This window comes from Stenella coeruleoalba (assembly GCF_951394435.1).
Source record: "Stenella coeruleoalba genome assembly, chromosome: 20".
Taxonomy (NCBI): domain Eukaryota; kingdom Metazoa; phylum Chordata; class Mammalia; order Artiodactyla; family Delphinidae; genus Stenella; species Stenella coeruleoalba.
In genome coordinates, this window is record NC_137166.1 from 52157875 (window position 1) to 52178031 (window position 20157).

The window sequence follows — 20157 nt, forward strand, 5'->3', positions numbered from 1 at the left end:
ATGAATGAATGAATGAATGAATCCCTGCTTCCAGCACCTCACCTGGAGCCTTTCCCCGCCTGTTTCCTGGGAGAGCCCCGCTCCTGGCACCGCCCTCCCCCTAGGCTGACCCAGGGTGGCTGCTTCCTGGGGTCAGGGTTTAGAGCAGCCCCGTATCCTCTCTCTGCTCTGGTGCTTCCGTCTACGAAAGGAGAAGTCAGAAGAGATGTCTTCCAGACATTTGCAGTTCTGAGCTTCCTCTTTCACTCATCTGTGGATGGTAACTGCGCCCCTCTCCCCCAGAAGCTTCCTGTTGGGGCTTCCTCCCCGGACAGACAGGCAGGTCCAGAAACTGGACAGTCCTGGAAACTCCTGGCCCCTTGGACATGGACAGGTTGCTGCTGCTGCTGCTGCCCCTGCTACGGGAGGGTGAGTGCGTGGATAGTGGGGAGAGCAGGGTCCCGGCCGGGACAGGGCTGGGGCTGGAGCTGCAGCTGAGCCTCTGTGTCCCCCCAGGGTCCCTGCAGCAGGATCCGTGGTACCAGCTGCAAGTGCAGGAATCGGTGACAGTGCAGGAGGGTTTGTGTGTCCTTGTGCCCTGCACCGTCTCCTATCCCTTGCTTGGCCAGACCGACTCTACACCCATTTATGGTGAATGGTTCCGGAAAGTGGATAGACCATCCCAAATGGACCTTCCCATGGCCACAAACAACCCGGGCAGGGGAGTAAAAAAGAAGAGAAAAATCCCATTCCACCTCCTCGGGGACCCTGGGGCGAACAACTGCTCCCTGGGCATCACAGACGCCCGGAAGGGGGACAGTGGAAACTATTATTTTCAGCTGATGAGAGGTGATGTGAAACATAGTTACAAAAATAACCTGCTCATTGTGAACGTGACAGGTACGGAAGGGTCCCCAGGAACAGATAACAGGGATGGGGGGGAAGGACGGACCCCCCTGTCCCTCCACCTCTAAGGGGGACATTGGCGCATGGTCACATCAGGGCTGGGCACACACAGGGGTCCCCTCTGCGGTCTGGCTTCTCCCTCTCTGCTCTCCAGCGCTGACACGGACCCCCGATATCTACATCAAGGAGCCCCTGGAGTCCGGCTCTAGCAGCCACGTGACGTGCTCCGTGCCAGGGGCCTGTGACCGGGCCACGCCGCCCACCATCTCCTGGACCGGGGCTGCCCTTCCCCCCCCGGGACTGGACTCGAAGGGGGCCTATAACTCCTCGGAGATCCTGCTCATCCCCGGCCCGCAGGACCACGGCACCAACCTCACCTGCCGGGTGACCTTCCACAGGGCTGGCGTGAGCACGGAGAGGACCATCATGCTCAACGTGTCCTGTGAGCGCGGAATCAGGATGGCGGGGTGCTCGCGGGGCGGGGAATCGGCGCCGGTGACCCGCAGGCCAGGGGCTGGGAGGGTCTGCCGGAAGGATGTAGGCCCTGTTCTGCTGTGCTTCCAGTTCTGTGCCTCCTGGGGTGTGGGGGGCGCGGAAGGGTCAGCTCTGACTCTCTTCCTCACTGCGTCTCTCTGCCCTAGACGCCCCCCAGAACCTGACCATCAGCATCTCCCGAGGAAATGGCACAGGTAGGAAGGGAGGGCTGTGGGGATACAGTGGGGATGGGAGAGACGGGAGAGCCCCCATTCACTCCTAGACAGATTGTTTTTTATTTACTATTCATTTCGTGCGAAGATGATTTGTCAAACATATGCAAATTATGAGGAAACACCATAAAAGGAAGACCCGGGGCTTCCCTGGTGGCGCAGTGGTTGAGAGTCCGCCTGCCGATGCAGGGGACACGGGTTCGTGCCCCGATCTGGGAAGATCCCACATGCCGCGGAGCGGCTGGGCCCGTGAGCCATGGACGCTGAGCCTGCGCATCCGGAGCCTGTGCTCCGCGACGGGAGAGGCCACAGCAGTGAGAGGACCGTGTACCACAAAAAAAAAAAAAAAAAAAGGAAGACCCGGGTGGTACTTACCACCCTGGGTAAGAACTGGAAGATCATCTCCACCTTTGGAGCACCCGATTTTAGCCCCTCCCTTCTGGCCTCGGAGAAAGCCACTACACTGAATTTTGTGTGATTCTTCTTTTTATTGATTTCATTTTACTTTATTTATTTAAAAAATATGTATTTCTTTATTTTTGGCTGCCTTGGGTCTTTGCTGCTGCACGCGGGCTTTCTCTAGTTGTGGCGAGAGGGGCCTGCTCTTCGTCTCGGTGCGCGGGCTTCTCTTGCTGCGGAGCACGGGCTCTAGGTGCGCGGGCTTCAGTAGTTGTGGCACGTGGGCTCAGTAATTGTGGCTGGCGTGCTCTAGAGCGCAGGCTTGCTAGTTGCGGCGCATGGGCTTAGTTGCTCCATGGTACTTGGGATCTTCCTGGACCAGGGCTTGAACCCGTGTCCCCTGCATTGGCAGGCGGATTCTTAACCACTGTCCACATTAGGACATTCACAATGTGGTGCAACTACCCAGCTCAACCTAATTCCAAAACTTTCCCATCACCCAGAAAGAAAGCCCTGTACCTGTTAAGTACTCAAGTCCTCTTCTCCCCTCTCTCCAGCCCCAGGCAAGTACTCATCTACTTTCTGTCTCTGTGAATTTGCTATGAATTCTGGACATTTACAGAAATGGAATTATACCATATGTGGACTTTTGTGTCTGGCTTCTTTTACTTAATGTGATGTTTTCAAGGTTCATCCGCATTGTAGCGTTGATCAGAACTTCCCTCCTTTTTACGGCTGAATAATATTCCACTGTGTGGATGGACCACCATCTGTTTCTCCATCCATCTGCTGATGGGCATTTGGGTTGTTTCTACCTTGTGGCCGTTGTGAATGGTGCTTCTCTGAACATTCCTGGACAAGTAACTGTTTGAGTCCCTGATGTCAATTCTTTTGAGTCTGTACCTGGGAGTGGATTTTCTGTGGCAGAGCTGCCTTGACTTTGGTGTGGCAACATCTCATGATCTTGACTTTCACCCACAGTGCTTGGACCTGTAATGACCATGTCTCCTTGTCGACAGACCATTCCACTGTGGAACTTAGTTTTCCATTCCATTTTTGTTTTTGTTTTTCTCTTTTCCGTTTTACTTTTTTTTTTTTTTTTTTTTTGCGGTACGCGGGCCTCTCACTGTTGTGGCCTCTCCCGTTGCAGAGCACACGCTCTGGACGCGCAGGCTCAGCGGCCATGGCCCACGGGCCCAGCTGCTCCACGGCATGTGGGATCTTCCCGGACCGGGGTACGAACCCGTGTCCCCTGCATCGGCAGGCGGACTCTCAACCACTGTGCCACCAGGGAAGCCCTATCCATTCTACTTTTGACAAGCGTTTGAGTTCACTGATTTTAGTTTTCCTGGGAATGTCCCTTCAAACATTCCCCATTCCCTGGGCGAACAGAATAGCCTTTCTTTTGGGCAATACTTCTAAAGCTTGATTGAGCACACACATTTCTCAACGATCTTGTGACAATGAAGATTCTTACCCTGGAGGCCCAGCAAGGCCTGCAAATCTGCATTTCTAACCAGCTCCTGAAGGGTGCTGATCTCCTGGGTCACAGTCCCTACTCTGAGTTATGAGATTATAAGCCTTAGGGCCAGGAGCATAATTGTGGGGCCTCAGGGATGTATATATATATAATTTTTAAATTAATTAATTAATTTGGCTGTGCTGGGTCTTAGCTGTGGCATGCAGGATCTTTTTTTTTTTTTTTTTAGTCATGGCATGCGGGCTCTAGTTCCCTGACCACGGATCAAACCTGGGCCTCCTGCCTTGGGAGCACGGAGTCTTAACCTCTGGACCACCAGGGAGGTCCCTCAGGGATGTCTATTATCGATGCCACTAGATGAGGCTATGACAGAATAGCTCTGGAGTGGCCACATGTTGCCTGGGACAAGAGGAATTTGTCACTTGGGGAGTCAGTGTGGGAGGGACTTCATCCTGGACACCTCTTCCTTCCTCTGTGAATTTTAGAATGCGAGATGTGAACGCCCTATTTATCTTGAGATAACCGGGGCAAAGGAGGTGAGGAGGTAGAGACCAGGTCCTGAAGAGCCTTGAAGGATCTGGGACTTGAATTTTGGATACTTGAACGGCTAATGGTGAGCAGTTCAGGAAGGAAGGAGAGAAACGTGGATGAGGGCAAATGCCTCAGAGAAGTTAAGGGGCAACCCGTGTCCATCCACAGATGGACAGATGAACAAAACATGGTCTATTCGGACAATGGTTGAGATTCAGCCATGAAAAGGAATGAGGCACTGATACACGTAGATGACCCTTGGAAACATCATGCTGAGGGGAAGAAGCTGGATATTTACACGCCATGGCCGGAAGAGACAAATCCATCGAGACAGAAATTAGTGGCTGCGTAGGGCTGGGGTGATGGGAGGATTGCGGGTGGTGGCTAAGGGGTGCAGAGTGTCGTGGGGGGTCATGAAAATGTTCTAAAATTGATTGCGGTGATAGTTATCGCATGACTTTTAGGTGATATGTAAATGGAGTTGCATGGTATGTGAATTATATCTCAATAAAGCTGCTTAAAAAACTACTTGTGGGATTCCTTCCCAACTTAAAAAAAAAAGTAGAAAGGAGAGAGACATAGAAACAGGGCTTCATAGCCTGGGCTCAGCTCTCTCTTTCTCTCTGTCTGTCTCTCTCTGTGTCTCTGTCTCTGTCTTTGTCTCTGTCTCTCTCTCTCTCCAGAGCTGAATTACCTGGGGAACGGCTCATCTCTTCCTGTCCTGGAAGGAGAATCTCTGCGCCTGGCCTGTGTCACCGACAGCAACCCCCCAGCCACACTGAGCTGGTCCCGGGGGAGCCGGACCCTGAGCCCCTCACATCCCTCGAACCCCGGGGTCCTGCAGGTGCCCCGGGTGGTGTCGGGCCATGAAGGCGAATTCACCTGCCTAGCTCAGCATCCTCAGGGCTCCCTGCGGACCTCCGTGCGTCTCTCCGTGCAGAGTGAGCTGGGAGGAGGGAGAACACCCAGGGAGAGGACACTCAGGTCCGGGGGAGGGGAGGGGCACGCTGATACTTCTCCTTCCCCACAGACGCCCCGCAGCTGCTGGGACCCTCTTGCTCCCAGGAGGAGGAGGGTCTGCACTGCGACTGTTCCTCCCGAGCCCAGCCGGCCCCCTCCCTGCGCTGGCGGCTGGGGGAGGGGCTGCTGGAGGGGAATTTCAGCAACGCCTCCTTCAAGGTCACCTCCAGCTCGGCTGGGCCCTGGGCCAACAGCTCCCTGAGCCTCCGCGAGGGGCTCAGCTCTGGCCTCAGACTCGGCTGCGAGGCCCAGAACGTCCACGGGGCCCAGAGCGCCACTGTCCTGCTGCTGCCAGGTCAGGGGGCCTGTTGAGGGCAGAGGCTTAGGGGGAAAGGAGTCTCCATCCTTTGCAGATGGAGCTTGTGGGGAGAGGGGCCTGGACGGGAGGGGATGAGAGACAGGGGTGGGAGCAGAGTTCTGTTCTTTGGCTGGTTGGGGGCTGCAGAAGAGGAGAGCTCAAATTCTGTGGGAGGAAGGGGCACGAGGGTCCTGGGGCTTGGAGGGGAGTCACCCTACACCCCGATCATCTGCAGGGAAGCCCAAGCTTGGAGGAGAATTCGTTCTGGGGGCCGTCGGAGGAGCTGGCATCGCTGGCCTGCTCAGTCTCTGTTCCTGCCTCATCTTCTTCACGTGAGTGTCATCTCTTGGGGGAGGGAGGCGAGTGCAGGGGGCGGGAAGGGGTCTGAGCCCTGGAGTCCCAGGCAGCACCCCCTGGAGGAATCTGGGTGGTGCAGGGTTTTGGAGAACTGGGCCTTGAGTCAGGGAATCAGAGCAGGGTCTGTCCCCACCCCTCCATCCCAGCCATCCATGAAGGGCGCCCGTTCTCATTATGAAGGTCAATAAGGTGAGGCGCACCCCCTACCCCCTGGCCTCGGTCAGCCCTTCTAGCCTCTTTTTTTGTTTTTTTAAAAAAATTTTTCTTATTTTTGGGCCACACCGTGTGGCACTTGGGATCTTAGTTCCCTGACCAGGGATCGAACCCATGCCCCCTGCAGTGGAAGCTTGGGGTCTTAACCACTGGGCTGCCAGGGAAGTCCCAGCCCTTCTAGCCTCTTAAGCAGGGAGGACAGTAGTCGCCCCCCAAGCTCTGAGCCAGCTGGGCTGCTGAAAGGTCCTGGCTTCCCCTTTCAGAGTGAAGACCTTCAGGAAGGCCCCCGGTGAGAAGGATGCGCCCTCCATGCTGGTCCCACCTCCCAGGTGAGTGACGGGCGCTCTGTCCCTCGGGATTCCATCTGGCTATCTCCCCAGCATGGCCATGGCTGCAGTCCTCTCGATGACTTAGACGCTCATCATGACCCACACAAGCTTTTCCTCTTGGACCCTATCAACACAGTCACCCAGCCCAGTGACCTGGGAGTCACCCTTCCCTCTGCTCTCTGTCTCCTCTCTCAGAGCCAAGGACCACCCAGCCATCTTACTGATTGTACTCAGTTCCAACTGGGCCCTCCCGACCCCTACCTCCTCCTTTCTCTCTGGACCGCTGACCCACTTTCCCCCCACTTCCTACCTCACCTCCCCAAGACAGGATGCCACAAGGCTCTCCCCAAAATAATTATTATCTACTATCAAGTTTGGGGGTCCCCAAGACAAGCTCAATTTCAATAACTCACCAGAAGGACTCACAAAACTCACTGAAAGCTTTTATACTCATGGTTATAGTATATCACAGGACAAGGATAGAGATTAAAATCAGCTAAGGAAAAAGGCACATGGGGCAGAGTCCGGGGTAGACCAGGCATGAGTACCCAGTTGCCTCTTTCAAGTGGAATTGTGCAGAAAGTGCTTAATTCTCCCAGCAATGATGTGTGATAACATGTATGGGCTATTGCCAGACAGGGAAGCACACCTGAGCCTTCACATCCAGAGTGTTTTTTCTTTTTTTTTTGGCCACACTGAGCAGCTTGTGGGATCTCAGTTCCCCGACCAGGCATCAAACTCATGTCCTTGCAGTGGAAATAAGGAGGCCTAACCACTGGACGGCCAAGAAATTCTCCCATACCCAGCATTTTTATTGGGAGTTGGTTACGTTGGCATGGCTGACTGCCCACATGGCTTAGTGTCCAGTGTCTGCAGAGGTGTGATACTGTGGGACCCAAAGCCCCCACCATCTGTCACATTGTTACACCATCGAGTGTGGGCCAAGACCCGGGTGAACACAGACACTCTCATCAGTCAGGATATTTCAAGGGCTTAGAGGTTCCCTCCCAGGGGCTGGGGCAAAGGGTCACATTTTCTTTGGGCAAGGTTAACCCTTTCTGGCACAACAAGATCCTTTGATTTTAGGGTTCATAATGCAATTGGGTGATTGTGTTTGCCTGAACCTCTGAAATGCTGAGTGGTCCCTGAAGGGCCATCCAGGTCTGAGCAAATCCCTGTCCTCACACCATCCATCCCATTTTTGTCCCATCTTAATTTGCAATTATATAGTAATATAATTGACTACTGCTTTAATGCCTGCTCCCCGCCATCCCCCCACCCCCACCCCAGCAAGTTGCAGGAGGTCAGGAATGGTGTCTTCTTTGTTCCTCACTGAATATTCAGAGCCTGGCACCAGGGGAGCTCTTCCATAAGGCAGCACTGGAGTCAGAAAGATCTAACATACACCTTGGCCTTACCAATGACTAAATGTGTGATTTGGGGATATTTACTTAGCTTCGATTTCTCCACCTGATACATGGGGATAATAGTGTCTCCCAAGTAGACTGTTGTGAGGAATCCAGGAGACTGGCAACTAATTACTAAGGGCCAGGCATTATTACTCTCAAGCATTTGTTGAATGAATGAATGAATGAATGAATGGGGGCCTCAGCCAATGTCTGGAATGAATAGATGAAAGACTGAATGTTCAGTTTTCAGGTTTACTTATGGACCCCACTTGCTCTCTTCCAGCCCTGTTATCCTAGTATGACCCCCTTCTTTCCCTCCACTCAGGGTTACCAGCATGAGTGTCCTCCAGGCAGCCCCCGGGACCTCCCCCCTACCAGTGGTGGCTGCCCCCACTTCTGGGGTGGAACGGGAGCTCCATTACGCCTCCCTCAGTTTCTACATGCTGAGGCCCTGGGAGCCTCAGGACCAGGAGGCCGCCAGCACCACCGAATATGCTGAGATCAAGATCCATAAATGACGACCCCCAGCTCTGGAGACCTCCCCCGACCAGAGCTCCCCAAAGACTCTCGGCTGTCGTTGGGCTGCATCGCATCCCTCTGCCCCACCTGCCCCTCCCCCTCCCCCTCCCCTCCACAGGGACCCACCCCTGGGGCACTTCCTCCTCCCCACACATTGTATACTGGCCTCTCTCTGAGCCTGCTTCCTGGAAACTCAATTTGTGTATTTTCTCAGACAAAAAAAATCATTCGCTGATTATCTGAAATCAATGATTCAACGGTACCTCTTGAATTTTGTGTCCTTGATATTTTGGTTCTCCTTAAGTTTCTGGTTTTGCAGAATCTGCTTATAAAATTCCTTGCACTTCCAGTCTGTGTCCCTTTACATTGTAATATAGTTTTTACGGGGGTCACATCCAACTGATTTTGTTCTTTTTTCCATTGAGTGTCCATTTAATTTTTTCCATTGTTTCCATTCATGAGGAAACATGCCCAACAAGAGCATTATGGGCCAAGATAGGGAATGTGTTTTGGGCATAAAGTTAATAACTTCATGCTGATGACTGTTCTTCCAATTGGAGGTGTTGAAGCATGTAATTCCATCTTTCATAGCGGATTTTGCTTTGCCATTTTTCAGGGTCATGTTGCATCTCTTGATCAATGACCTTTAAAAATGGTGTCCACCGACAAAACAAGAGCATGGTTGCCACTTTTTACCCCCTTCCTCAACATGACACAAGATGTTCCATGTGCTCTCATGCTGGCAGAGTATTTGGTAACATCTGTGTAAGAGGATCACATTCTCCAAGACATGTAGTCTTTTTGAAAATATCATCGTGGGAATGCCACAGTAATTACCCACTTCAAGTCAGAATTTCTTCTCACAGATGTTGAAAACAAACAGATGGTTACCAAAGAGGAAAGGAGGCAGGGAGGGATAAATTAGGAGTTTGGGATGAACAGATACACACTACTATATATAAAAGAGATAAACAACAAGGACCTACTGCATAGCTCAGGGAACCATATTCATTATCTTGTAATAACTAATAAGGGAAAAAAATCTGAAAAAGAATCTATATGTATATATGTATAACTGAATTACTTTGCTGTACACCTGAAACTAACACAACATTGTAAATCAACTATACTTCAAATTTAAAAAAAAATTTCTTTTCCTGTTCTAAGTCATGTCTCTTTTAAGAATAGCCTTGACACTTAAAGAAATTTTCCATCAATTCTTTAAACAACAGAGCACTTAACATTGTTTTCTGTTCTTTTTATATATTGATTTTTGGCTGCCTTGGGTCTTGGTTGCTGCGCGCAGGCTTTCTCTAGTTGCGGCGAGCGGGGGCTACTCTTCATTGCGGTGCGACAGCTTCTCATTGCGGTAGCTTCTCCTGTTGTGGAGCACGGGCTCTAGATGCGCGGGCTTCAGTAGTTGTGGCATGCGGGCTCAGTAGTTTTGGCTTGTGTGCTCTAGAGCACAGGCTCAGTAGTTGTGGTGCACGGGCTTAGTTGCTTCGCGGCATGTGGGATCTTCCTGGGCCAGGGCTCGAACCCGTGTCCCCTGCATTGGCAGGCGGATTCTTAACCACTGCGCCACCAGGGAAGTCCTCTGTTCTTTTAATTTGCATAATTCTATGGCTAAACAAACCCTGGAAATTATAAGTAAGCAATGAAACATGCTTACCCCCATGGATTATTTTATTATTTTTATTTTGGCCGTGCCGTGTGGCTTGTGGGATCTTAGTTTCCCAACCAGGGATTGAACCCGCACTCTCAACAGTGAAAGCACCGATTCCTAACCACTGGACTGCCAGGGAATTCCCATGGATTATTATTATCTTCTTCTATAAATTTTATTTATTTATTTATTACTTTTGGCTGCACTGGGTCTTTGTTGCTGCGCACAGGCTTTATTTAGTTGCGGCGAGCGCGGGCTACTCTTTGCTGCGGTGCGCGGGCTGCTCATTGCGGTGGCTCCTCTTGTTGCGGAGCACGGGCTCTAGGCGTGGGGGCTTCAGTAGTTGCAGCACGCGGGCTGCAACTAGAGAAAGCCCACCCAGCAATGAAGACCCAACGCAGCCAAAAATAAATAAAATAAGTTAAAAAAATAAATAAACTAATAGCAATTCAGTTTAAAAAATATATCATCTACGTTTCACAACGTAGATGTGAAACATCTACATCTCACAACGTAGATGTGAAACATTTCACAAACACCCAACATAATTTGCATTTGTAGACTCTCCACCAAAGCAGTAAAAATTTCCCCATTAACTTCCAACTGGGTGTTAAAAATAAGACAACAGGCCCAAAATGGAGTTGCTTATGCTAAGCCCCACGTCACCAAACAGAGACTCCATGACAGTGTTGGCTCCTCCAGAAATGGCATCTTAAACCATCAATCAGGAATCATCTGATCAGAATTAGTTAAGCAATGTGCCTGACAGACCCCTGCAGTCCCCTGAAGAAAAGCAAGTTTGCAATAAGCAACCTGCTTTTTTTGCCTAGTAGAACTTTCTTTCTTTCTTTCTTTTTTGTGCGGTACGCGGGCCTCTCACTGCTGCAGCCTCTCCCGCCGCAGAGCACAGGCTCCGGACGCGCATGTTCAGTGGCCATGGCCCACGGGCCCAGCTGCTCCGCAGCACATGGGATCCTCCCAGACCGGGGCATGAACCTGCGTCCCCTGCATCGGCAGGCGGACTCTCAACCACTGCGCCACCAGGGAAGCCCAGCAGAACTTTCTTGTTCCTGCTTCCTTCTGCCTCTAAAAAGTCTTTCAACATCTGTTCTATCTGCTCGACAGGATGCTGCTCAGTTCAGGAATCACTGAACAGAGCCGATTAGATCTGTAAAAGGTACTCAGCTGAATTTTAACATCCATAAGGAAGTCTCTGCAAACACTTGCCATCGTTTCTGAGGTCTCATCCGGAAGGAATTTTACTTGCAATAGCCTTAGAAGCAATCCTTTTTCATAAGAAAAATATTTCACAAGGGAAGGGAAGTGATTTGTCCTTCCCAGCTGCCTACTGGGCGGCCCCTCTTGGAGATGAAACCCCACACCTTGTTAGGGAACCACTGACCGAAACTGCCCGCCTTTGCTAAGCACAATAATAACCGCTTGCATGAGTTGTCTCATGACAGGAGGTCCTGATAAACAACACGGTGCTTGCGGGAGAATTCAGGAGGGGCCAAAACGAGGGAGGAGACACCAGTCGGTAATATGTCCTGCCAACCTCCCACAAATCCTCATGCTAGAATCCATCTTGGCGGAGAGATGCGTGCACCACCAGGAAGGACCCTGAATCAGCCCAAATATGGGCACAAGCAAGATGCTTGGCCAGAAACAACCCGGAAACTAACCCCATCACCATAAACCTTGAGACCGCGAGCCACGTGGCAGAGCCGTTCTCCGGGGTTCCCTTACCCTGCTGCTCTCCGCCGGGGCGCCCCTTCCCAATGAAGTCTCTTGCTTTGTCAGCACACGTGTCTCCTTGGACAATTCATTTCTGAGTGTTAGACCTCACTCTCGGGCCCTGGAAGGGGACCCCTTCCGGTAACAACTTGAGTTTACTGAAGGCTCAGAGGTGCCCTGCAGTAAAAATTATTTTAAAACGCACACCCCCAGCACCACAAATGTCTCATTAACCTTGAGCCAGGGTTTCATTTTGGGGCAGAGGTGGGAGGGAGGGGACAGAGGACAGGTTCCAGCCACTGTCGGCCACATGGTGGCCTGTGAGTCACTTCCACTCCCCTGGGCCCTGTGATTCTCATCTAATGCCGATGACCACACTCTCCTCTTTCAGAGGTTGGGGGATGAGCTACCAAAACCTGGGATCTGGAGACAGATTAAAGCGGGCTCATTGACAGGGAGGGAAATTGCCCACGTTCTCGCTGCTCTGCCACGACGGACATGGGACTCTCCCATTGTCTGAGCAGCGCTGGGTCTCGCTGCCTTTGCTCGCTCGGAGAGAAGGGTGGAGGACAGGGGGCTGCCGGACTTTGATGCTGGACTGGCCAAGTGCACCGAGGGCAGGATGACGGGAGGGGCAGGTGTTGACTATGACCGTCCCTCTTGCCTGATCTGGGGCCCTGAAGGGTGGCTGACGTCTCTTTTGTGGACTCATAAACACAGAGGGGCTGTAAGTAGGAGATTTTCTGATGGGTTTTCTCTCTCCTTAAGGACTACCTCCTTCTGGAAAGGATTATACACACTTCCTTTCAGCCAGGAAACGATCATCAGTCTGCCAATCTCCTTTCCTCTCCTGAGCAGGGAGAGAATCAGGGCGTCTCAGAGCAGTTTCTTCCCCCATCCAGCCTCTGATTCTCCCCATCTCAAAGCAGGGTGGATGGTGTAAGATATCCAAGGTCCAATTCGGGGAGGCGGGTTTATCCCCTCCTCCTCCTTAGCCTCTCCCAGTCTAATCATTGGCCACGTGCTGCCGGCCAGCCTGCCTCTGACATCTCTCCCCAGGCCCTCCTTTCCTCTAACTACCCTCCCACAGCTTCCTCCCTGGTCCCTCTGAGTCCAGGCTCCCCCCAAAGGTGCCCTCCTGTCCCGAGGCCTCTCCCTCTCCATCACAGCCCGAGCTTTGTCTTCAGAGTGCCAATCACCACGTGAAGTCGCCTCCTTGAACACCGTCTCCTCCCGCTTGACTGTAGGCTCCGTCAGCTCAAGGACCTTGGCAGGTGTGTTTGGTTCATCTGGATCCTCTGTGCAGCACGATGCATGTCATTCAGCATGTGCTCAAGAAACGCCTGCTGAATATTTCTCGAATGAAAGGAAGGGTGAATGTATGGAAGAGAAGAAGGGTAAGTGGATGGGAGAATGAGTAGTAAATGAATGGATGGATGAAAGGGTGAGTGGATGGAGGGATGGATGGAGGGATGGATGGAGGGATGGATGGAGGGATGGATGGAGGGATGGATGGAGGGATGGATAGATAAGTGAAAGAATGGATGGATGAGTGTCTGCCTGAAAGTGTGAATAGATGTATGAAAGAGTAGATGGCTGGGTGAAAGGTTGAAGGGATGGGTGGGTGGGAGAAAAAGAAATGAGCTAAAGTTTTCCAAAAGGAACTTCTTTTGCAGACACTCAACCCTCCAAGCTCCAATGAAACCATTTATTGCTACAGCATAGTGGTGCCAATGGCAGCGTCCTTACTGAGAGGACCAGCCCAACCCCCGTCTGTGAACTGGGGGTCTTCTCGGTCCAAAACGCCAGTGGCTGGTGGGAGACAACGGCTGAAGGGAGGGATGGTCAAAGGAGGGAGTTCACAGTATCTGAGCCTAATTTCCGGGTTCCCTGAGGCTGATCTAGACGGATGATCTAAAGAAGTGGCAGGAATGCACATTCGAGGGATCTTTCTAGAAGCTTGTCTGTGATTCTATAGCAGCCCTTGAGTCACATATCTTCTTTTTTTTTTTTTCTATTTCAAACTGCAGGCTGAAAGTTCTAGAAGACGATAAAAATGGCTGTCAGTGTCATTCATTCAAAGAGCACCCTTTAAGCCCCTACTGTGTGATAGGGGCTTTCTACTTTCTGGGGATGCGAGATACCACCACGAACAAGAGGAACAAGAAGACTTTGCTGGGCTTACAATCTGGAGGAGAAGCGTGGAGACACGACAGATTAAACACGTTTCCCTCCAGAAGGCGACAAGGGGAGGCCTCGGGATCTGAGAGGCAGTGATGAGAAGGAGCCGGTCATGCAAACCGAAGGGGAGGGGCTTCCCTGGTGGCGCAGTGGTTAAGAATCCACCTGCCAGTGCAGGGGACACGGGTTTGAGCGCTGGTCTCGGAAGATCCCACATGCTGCGGAGCAACTAAGCCCGTGCACCACAACTACTGAGCCTGCGCTCTACAGTCCGCAACACAACTACTGAGCCCGTGTGCCACAACTACTGAAGCCTGCGCTCTACAGCCCGCGTGCCACAACTGAGCCTGTGAGCCACAACTACTGAAGCCCGTGTGCCTAGAGCCCGTGCTCCGCAACAAGAGAAGCCACCGCAATGAGAAGCCCGCACACCGCAAGGAAGAGTAGCCCCCGCTCTCCACAACTAGAGAACGCGCACAGCAACAAAGACCCAACGCAGCCAAAAATAATAAATAAATTAATTAATTAAAAAAGAAGGGGAAAATCGTCACAGACCATGCGAATGGCAAGTGCAAAGGTCCTGAGGTAGGATTGAGCTTGGCCTGGCCTAGAATCTGAGGGGTGGTTGGGCGCTCGGGCCAAGGCAGAGGCAAGATGATCCTCAAGTTACTCCAAAGTCCCCGGGCTCCTTAAGGAGCATCTCTTCATTAAGTTCCTAACCAAGGGACAAACTTGGCAGTGAGTAAGTGGTCCCCAGAGAGTGAGCTGTAGTGATCCTGAAAGGGGCTGTTCGGTCTTTAGCTTTTAAATTTCCATGGTACTGGGGGTGGGGGACAGGGAGGTACTGTAAGACAGGCCAGCACTGACGGGAAGGCTGGACTCACCCACTCGGTAAATATGGGTGGAATATTTATGAGCCAGGCCAGTGATGTGAGTGGGAAGCACAGAGATGCAGAAACAGACGTGACCCGGCCCTCCCGGAGCTCACCGCCAGCAGGTGACCAAACTCTGGGGGGTCCGGGCAGAGGCAGAGCCCCGGAGGAGAGGGCTAGAAGAGACTTAGCAGCCGCCTGCAGGGACAGGGCTGGGGGCAGAGAGGGGTGTGGGAGGACCCAGAGGTCTCTCAGGACAGCTGGGGGTTGGGGGGACAGAGACCGGGAGGGTGGCAAGCTGGGTGGAGGTCGCGCCTTCGCTTTTGGAGAGTGTCTGTGACTAAGGCAGGGAGCCTGCTAGGTTACTGAGCAAACAAACAACCTGGCATTTTTGGAGTGCTCTGCACCCAGGCACTGTGTGAAGAGCCGGACACACGTGCTACCTCGTGGTTTCAGCTCTGGGATGTGAGGAAGGGTTGCAGGGCTGAAGAAGCACCTGTCGTCAAGGTGGCAAGAGAAGACCACACTGTGGGAGCCAGGCTGCCACCCACAAGGATGCTCCTCGAGACGCACGCGGCCTGCTTCCTCGGCCACGGCGCTGCTGGTAGCAGGCGGCCTGTGTGTCGCACAACAGGGGGCGGCATCCCCGGCCTCGACCCCTGAGATGCCAGCAGCACCTCTCCTCAGGCGTGAGCACCAAAAACGTCTCCAGACACTGCCAAATGGCCCCCGGGGGAACACTGCCTCTGTCTGAGAACCGCTGAGTTGGACAGACACTGAGCTTTGAATCCAGACAGACATGTGAGAGAAATGACAACCCCACGGACAGGGGAGGGCCCCGGGGAAGCTGCTCCTCAGAACCCATCCATGCTGCCTCACCAAAATGAACCGTCAAGGGAACTGAGTTTATAATTTTGACCTTCCACAGATTCCCGTACGCTCTCACGCAGTGCTAAGGGGAGTGTAAATGAGTGAGCACAGCCCCCGGGGAAGAGCAATCTGCTTATCTCCTTCGAAAGAAATCCATCCTCAGGCCTGTGTGCACACGGGTGTTCAAGGTGTTTTGTCTGGAAAACAAAACCCTGGCAAAGCAAGCCAACACCCAGCCACTGGCGTTACAACGAGCATCCTTCATCGCCACCATCGAGGAGCTGCAAGACTGTGGGGGAAGGAACCAAGCAGTATGAACTGCCCTTCCCCATTATCCCAAGGAATGGCCATATGGGCTCAGTGCAACCACAACGAAAAAGGCAAAAGGACCAACACAGCCCCTTTTATAAAGATGTGGAATGTTTTGTCAGTGTGCTCGTCCACGTGTTGCACTGTGTGGCTTTTCTACTTCCTGGGCGTTAGCTCCCCTACTTCCCTATGTGTGTGCTTACTGTAGTCAAACGTTAGAGTCGTCACACACACACACACACACACACACACACACACACACACGAGCAAGGTGAGGCACTGGACACAGAGCCAGGGGTTTTGGTGGGGGACAGATGGGGTTTTTTGGGGGGTGACCCAAAGGAAAGCAGAGACTGCAGGTGGATGGGTAGAGGGATGGAGGGATGAGAAAAGGGACAGAGAAAGACAGAGAGACTGACAACATCTCGGTGCTAACTTCCAGGCCCCGAATCCAGTCACACCTAAAGCTTCCCCCTCGGAACATTCTAGTGACAAGGGCCAATCAATTGCCCTTTTCCTTAAAGCCAGTTTGAGTCGAGTTCCTGCTACTTGTGCTACTTGTGATGCCCGGGGGCTGGAAGGTTCAAGAATCCTGTGGAAAAAGGCAGCAGCTCACTGGGAAGTTGGCCCCTGGAGTATAAACATCAAATGGCATCGGTGGAAACAGCGGTGGGAGCTGGGGAGAGGGTTAAGCCTCACAAACTCTTCCCACTGGAACGCACCTAGGGTACCACCTGGAGGTCCAAGGGGTCGTAGGCCGACACCCGCAGATCCTGAAGCAGGGCTTTCAGATTGTTCCTCAGGGCGGTGTAGGGCGGCTTCTCCTCGTACTTGAGGGCCATCACCACCTTCAGGTACTTCTGCAGGGTCTCTGTGGTCAAGACACGGGAGGAGCCTGAGAGGGGTACCCAACCCAGAGCCTGAGGGGCTCTGCCTAGAGGGTCTCAGCCGTGGTGCCCATTTGCTCAGTGCTTCCTCTGTGCCCGGCACTGCCACGACCACTTAGATTTGAATTGTTTTTTTGGGAAAACATCAAACATAAGCAACAGGAGGGCGGTACCATGAACGGCAGCGTATCCGTCACCCCGTCTCGTCAGCTGTCAACTCATGCCCATCTTGTTTCATCAAAACCCCTACCCTTCCCCGTCCCGTATTGTTTTAAAGCAAACCCAGGCTGATTATACAATTTTATCTCCGACTATTTGGTGGGTATCTAGATGGGAGCCAGCAAGCTTGTACGCCGGGAATCTCTGTGGCCAGGACCCAGCTCAGCTGTTCTCCCACAAAAGGCCCACGGAAGGCAGGAAGCCGATGGGCGCAGCTGTGCACCAAGACTGCTTTATTTATGGACTCTGCAGCTTGAACGTCAGACAGGTTTCACGTGTCACAAAGTCTTCTTCTCTTGACTTTTTCCCCCAGCCATTTCAAACTGTAAAACAATTCTTAGGGGACTTCCCTTGCAGTCCTGTGGTTATGACTCCGCGCTTCCACTGCAGGGGGCACGGGTTGGATCCCTGGTCAGGGAACTAAGATCCCGCAAGTCAGGGTATGAGGCCAAAAAAACCCCACAAAAACTTAGTTCACTGGCTTACAAAACCAGGCTGGCTGCCCCAGGGACGGAGTTTAAAAGATAGAGGCTGTTTTAAAAGATAAAGCCTTTTTGTTGTTTGTTTTCCCTAAATAGCACAATGCCATTATTACACTTTTTAAAAGTGCCAATTATGAAACCAATACAGTAATCGTAATAGCTCCCACTTGAGCAAAGTCTGTCTCAGGCTGGCCCTGAGCACGTTTAATTAGGGCTGCAGCAGAAGCTAAGGCAGCACCCCTGGGCCCAGCTCTACACTAAATTCTCGGGACAACCCTCGGGAGGTGAGGGCTATCATTGGCCCCATTTTACACGTGGGGAAGCGGAGGCTCAGAGAGGCTGGTAAACCTGGGGCTGAACTTCCTTCTGGCCCCGCCCACCCCAAGCCCGGCCCCACCAGCCCCACTGGCGCCACCAGCTCCACTTCCCCGTGACTGCCTTAGCGTCAGCAGAGCTGCAATAAACTGACCGTGGGGCTCCTTGTCGTTGTTGTTTTTTTTTTTTTGGTCATGCTGGCGCAGATTGCATAATCTCAGTTCCCCGACCAGGGATTGAACCTGGCCGGGCCCTCGGCAGTAAAAGCCTGGCATCCTAACCACTAGACCACCAGGGAACTGCCAATGGGGCTCATTCTTACGGAGCAAGAGCCCGAGGCTGGAGGGGAAAGTGACTTGAGCAGCACAGACATGATCTGAATCCAGGGATTTCAGGTAATTTAAAAATGAGTCCTGGGCTTCCCTGGTGGCGTAGTGGTTGCGAGTCCGCCTGCCGATGCAAGGGACGCGGGTTCGTGCCCCGGTCCGGGAAGATCCCACATGCCGCGGAGCGGCTGGGCCCGTGAGCCATGGCCACTGAGCCTGCGCGTCCGGAGCCTGTGCTTCGCAACGGGAGAGGCCACAACAGTGAGAGGCCCGCATACCGCAAAAGAGTCCTTACAGACTGGAGCGGATAAACTATCCTTTTCCGGCTGTCTTTCCGCCTCATGTTTAGAGAGCAATGTAGACGTCCTACAGCAGGGACGCTGGAAAAAACCACTCCCCCAAACGAAACAAAAACAGCCTCAGTCTCCAGTAAGAGGGATTGGCTTTAAAAATGACGGTTTACATGAAAAGATGCTCAACAGCGCTAATCATTAGGAGAAGTGCAAATCGAAACTACAGTGAGGTTATCACCTCACTCCGGTCAGAATGGCCCTCAGCGAAAAGTCTACAAACCATAAATGCTGCAGAGGGTGTGGAGAAAAGGGAGCCCTCCTACACTGTGGGTGGGAAGGTAAAGTGGTGCAGCCACTATGGAGAACAGGATGGAGGTTCCTCAGAAAACTAAAAATAGAGCTACCATATAAACCAGCAATCCCACTTCTGGGCATATACCCATAGAAACCTCTAATTCATAATCATACACACACCCCAGTATTCATAGCATCACTATTTAAAGGAGGCAAGACAGGGGAGCAACAATGGAATGTTACTTAGCCAGAAAGAGAATGAGATAATGCCATTTGCAGCAACATGGATCATCAAGCTAAGTGAAGTAAGCCAGACAGAGAAAGACAAATATCATATGATATTGCTTATATGTGGAATCTAGAAACAAACAAATGAAATTATAAATAAGACAGAAATAGAGATATAATTAGAAATACATTTTATAATATAAAATATAAATATAAGATGTATTTCTAATTATAACCCATCACTCACATACATATATATGAGTATAGATATGTATCACTGAAGATACGGCATTTCCTTAACTTCTGTAAGGCATTCATAGTTTTCTGTTTTTTAATTTTTAAAAATCCTGTTTTTGACCCGTTAAACGGATTTCAGGACTAATGAGTCAGAACTGTAGTTTTAACTGACGTTAAGTGTATTATACCACAATTTTTAAAAAATACCCATAAAATTCTACAAGTATTGACACAGAAATCTCTAAGGTATCATCTTCTTAAATGAAAAAGTAAGTCAGAGACCAATATACGTAATATGATTCCATTAAAAACCCCCACACATTAAGTGTGTGTGGTTGCATGTGTGTGTGTGTTGCTGTTATTATTGTTCAGATACACTTCTGAAATTTGGGGGAAGATTTCTGTTTTTCTACAAGGGGCACAAATACATGTGTGATTTGGAAAACTCAAAGAAGGAAAATAGACTGGTGTAAAGAGAGGCATCCCCGGGATGGGCCTGAGCCCCGGTCCCTCCAAGGCCCCCGCCTGCTCCCTCCCCTTGGGACATACCTGAGGTATTGATCCAGCGACTGCACTGTCTCACGAGGCCTTCTGGGTTGTCAAGAAACCTGAGAGGACAGAGGTACATGTGAAAGGCCTTTTAGGGACGGAGAGCAACGTTCTGAAACAGGATGTCTGGTAGATGTGCCCTAGTTCTCGTTATTCACGGTAGTCAGGCCTTGGACACTGAAGGAGCAAATTCTGAGCCAGGAGTTTACCAGAAGCACAGTTTCCAATCGCAACATCTTTACCAACTGATCAATACATCACCTGGTTTTACCTGTGTGCCTAAAGACATCTTATTTAATATAATGTTGATCCATTCACATGGATCTCTGGTCCAACAGCACTGAAGGATGCTCATCTCACACATGTATTTCCTTGCGCTTAGCACTTCATCACTATGCTTGGGGCCATTTTAAACAGCAAAATCCCCCCCCAAAAGCATAAAAGTGTGGAAAATGTGGCACTAAACAGACCACATGAAGGACACTTGTGAGCTGAAACAAGAAGGCAGAGTGTCGCCTTGTTCAGCCTCGGCTAGGATCACGTGCGTC

General features: G+C 51.5%; 2 protein-coding genes across 11 annotated transcripts in view; one reads left to right on the top strand and one right to left on the bottom strand.

Moving 5' to 3' along the window:
• The window catches only part of VRK3 (VRK serine/threonine kinase 3), a 69665-nt gene that overhangs the window by 13601 nt on the left and 35907 nt on the right, over positions 1-20157 (bottom strand). For 7 of the 10 annotated variants that reach the window (XM_079908361.1, XM_079908368.1, XM_079908365.1 and 4 more), the window contains one exon: positions 19610-19668. In XM_079908361.1, the coding sequence (XP_079764487.1) occupies positions 19610-19668 (59 nt within the window). Of the gene's footprint in view, positions 1-13519; positions 13588-16501; positions 16651-19609; positions 19669-20157 lie in introns of those variants that run through there. The other 3 variants (XM_079908366.1, XM_079908360.1, XM_079908367.1) reach the window with 2 other exon arrangements.
• On the top strand, positions 366-9308 carry SIGLEC11 (sialic acid binding Ig like lectin 11; the record flags this gene model as incomplete). Its single annotated transcript, XM_079907867.1, is given in 10 exon segments — positions 366-879; positions 1040-1327; positions 1527-1574; positions 4686-4943; positions 5033-5317; positions 5556-5652; positions 6154-6197; positions 6200-6219; positions 7954-8001; positions 8003-9308. Coding segments are annotated over 10 exon segments (1746 nt in total). The 3' UTR covers positions 8147-9308.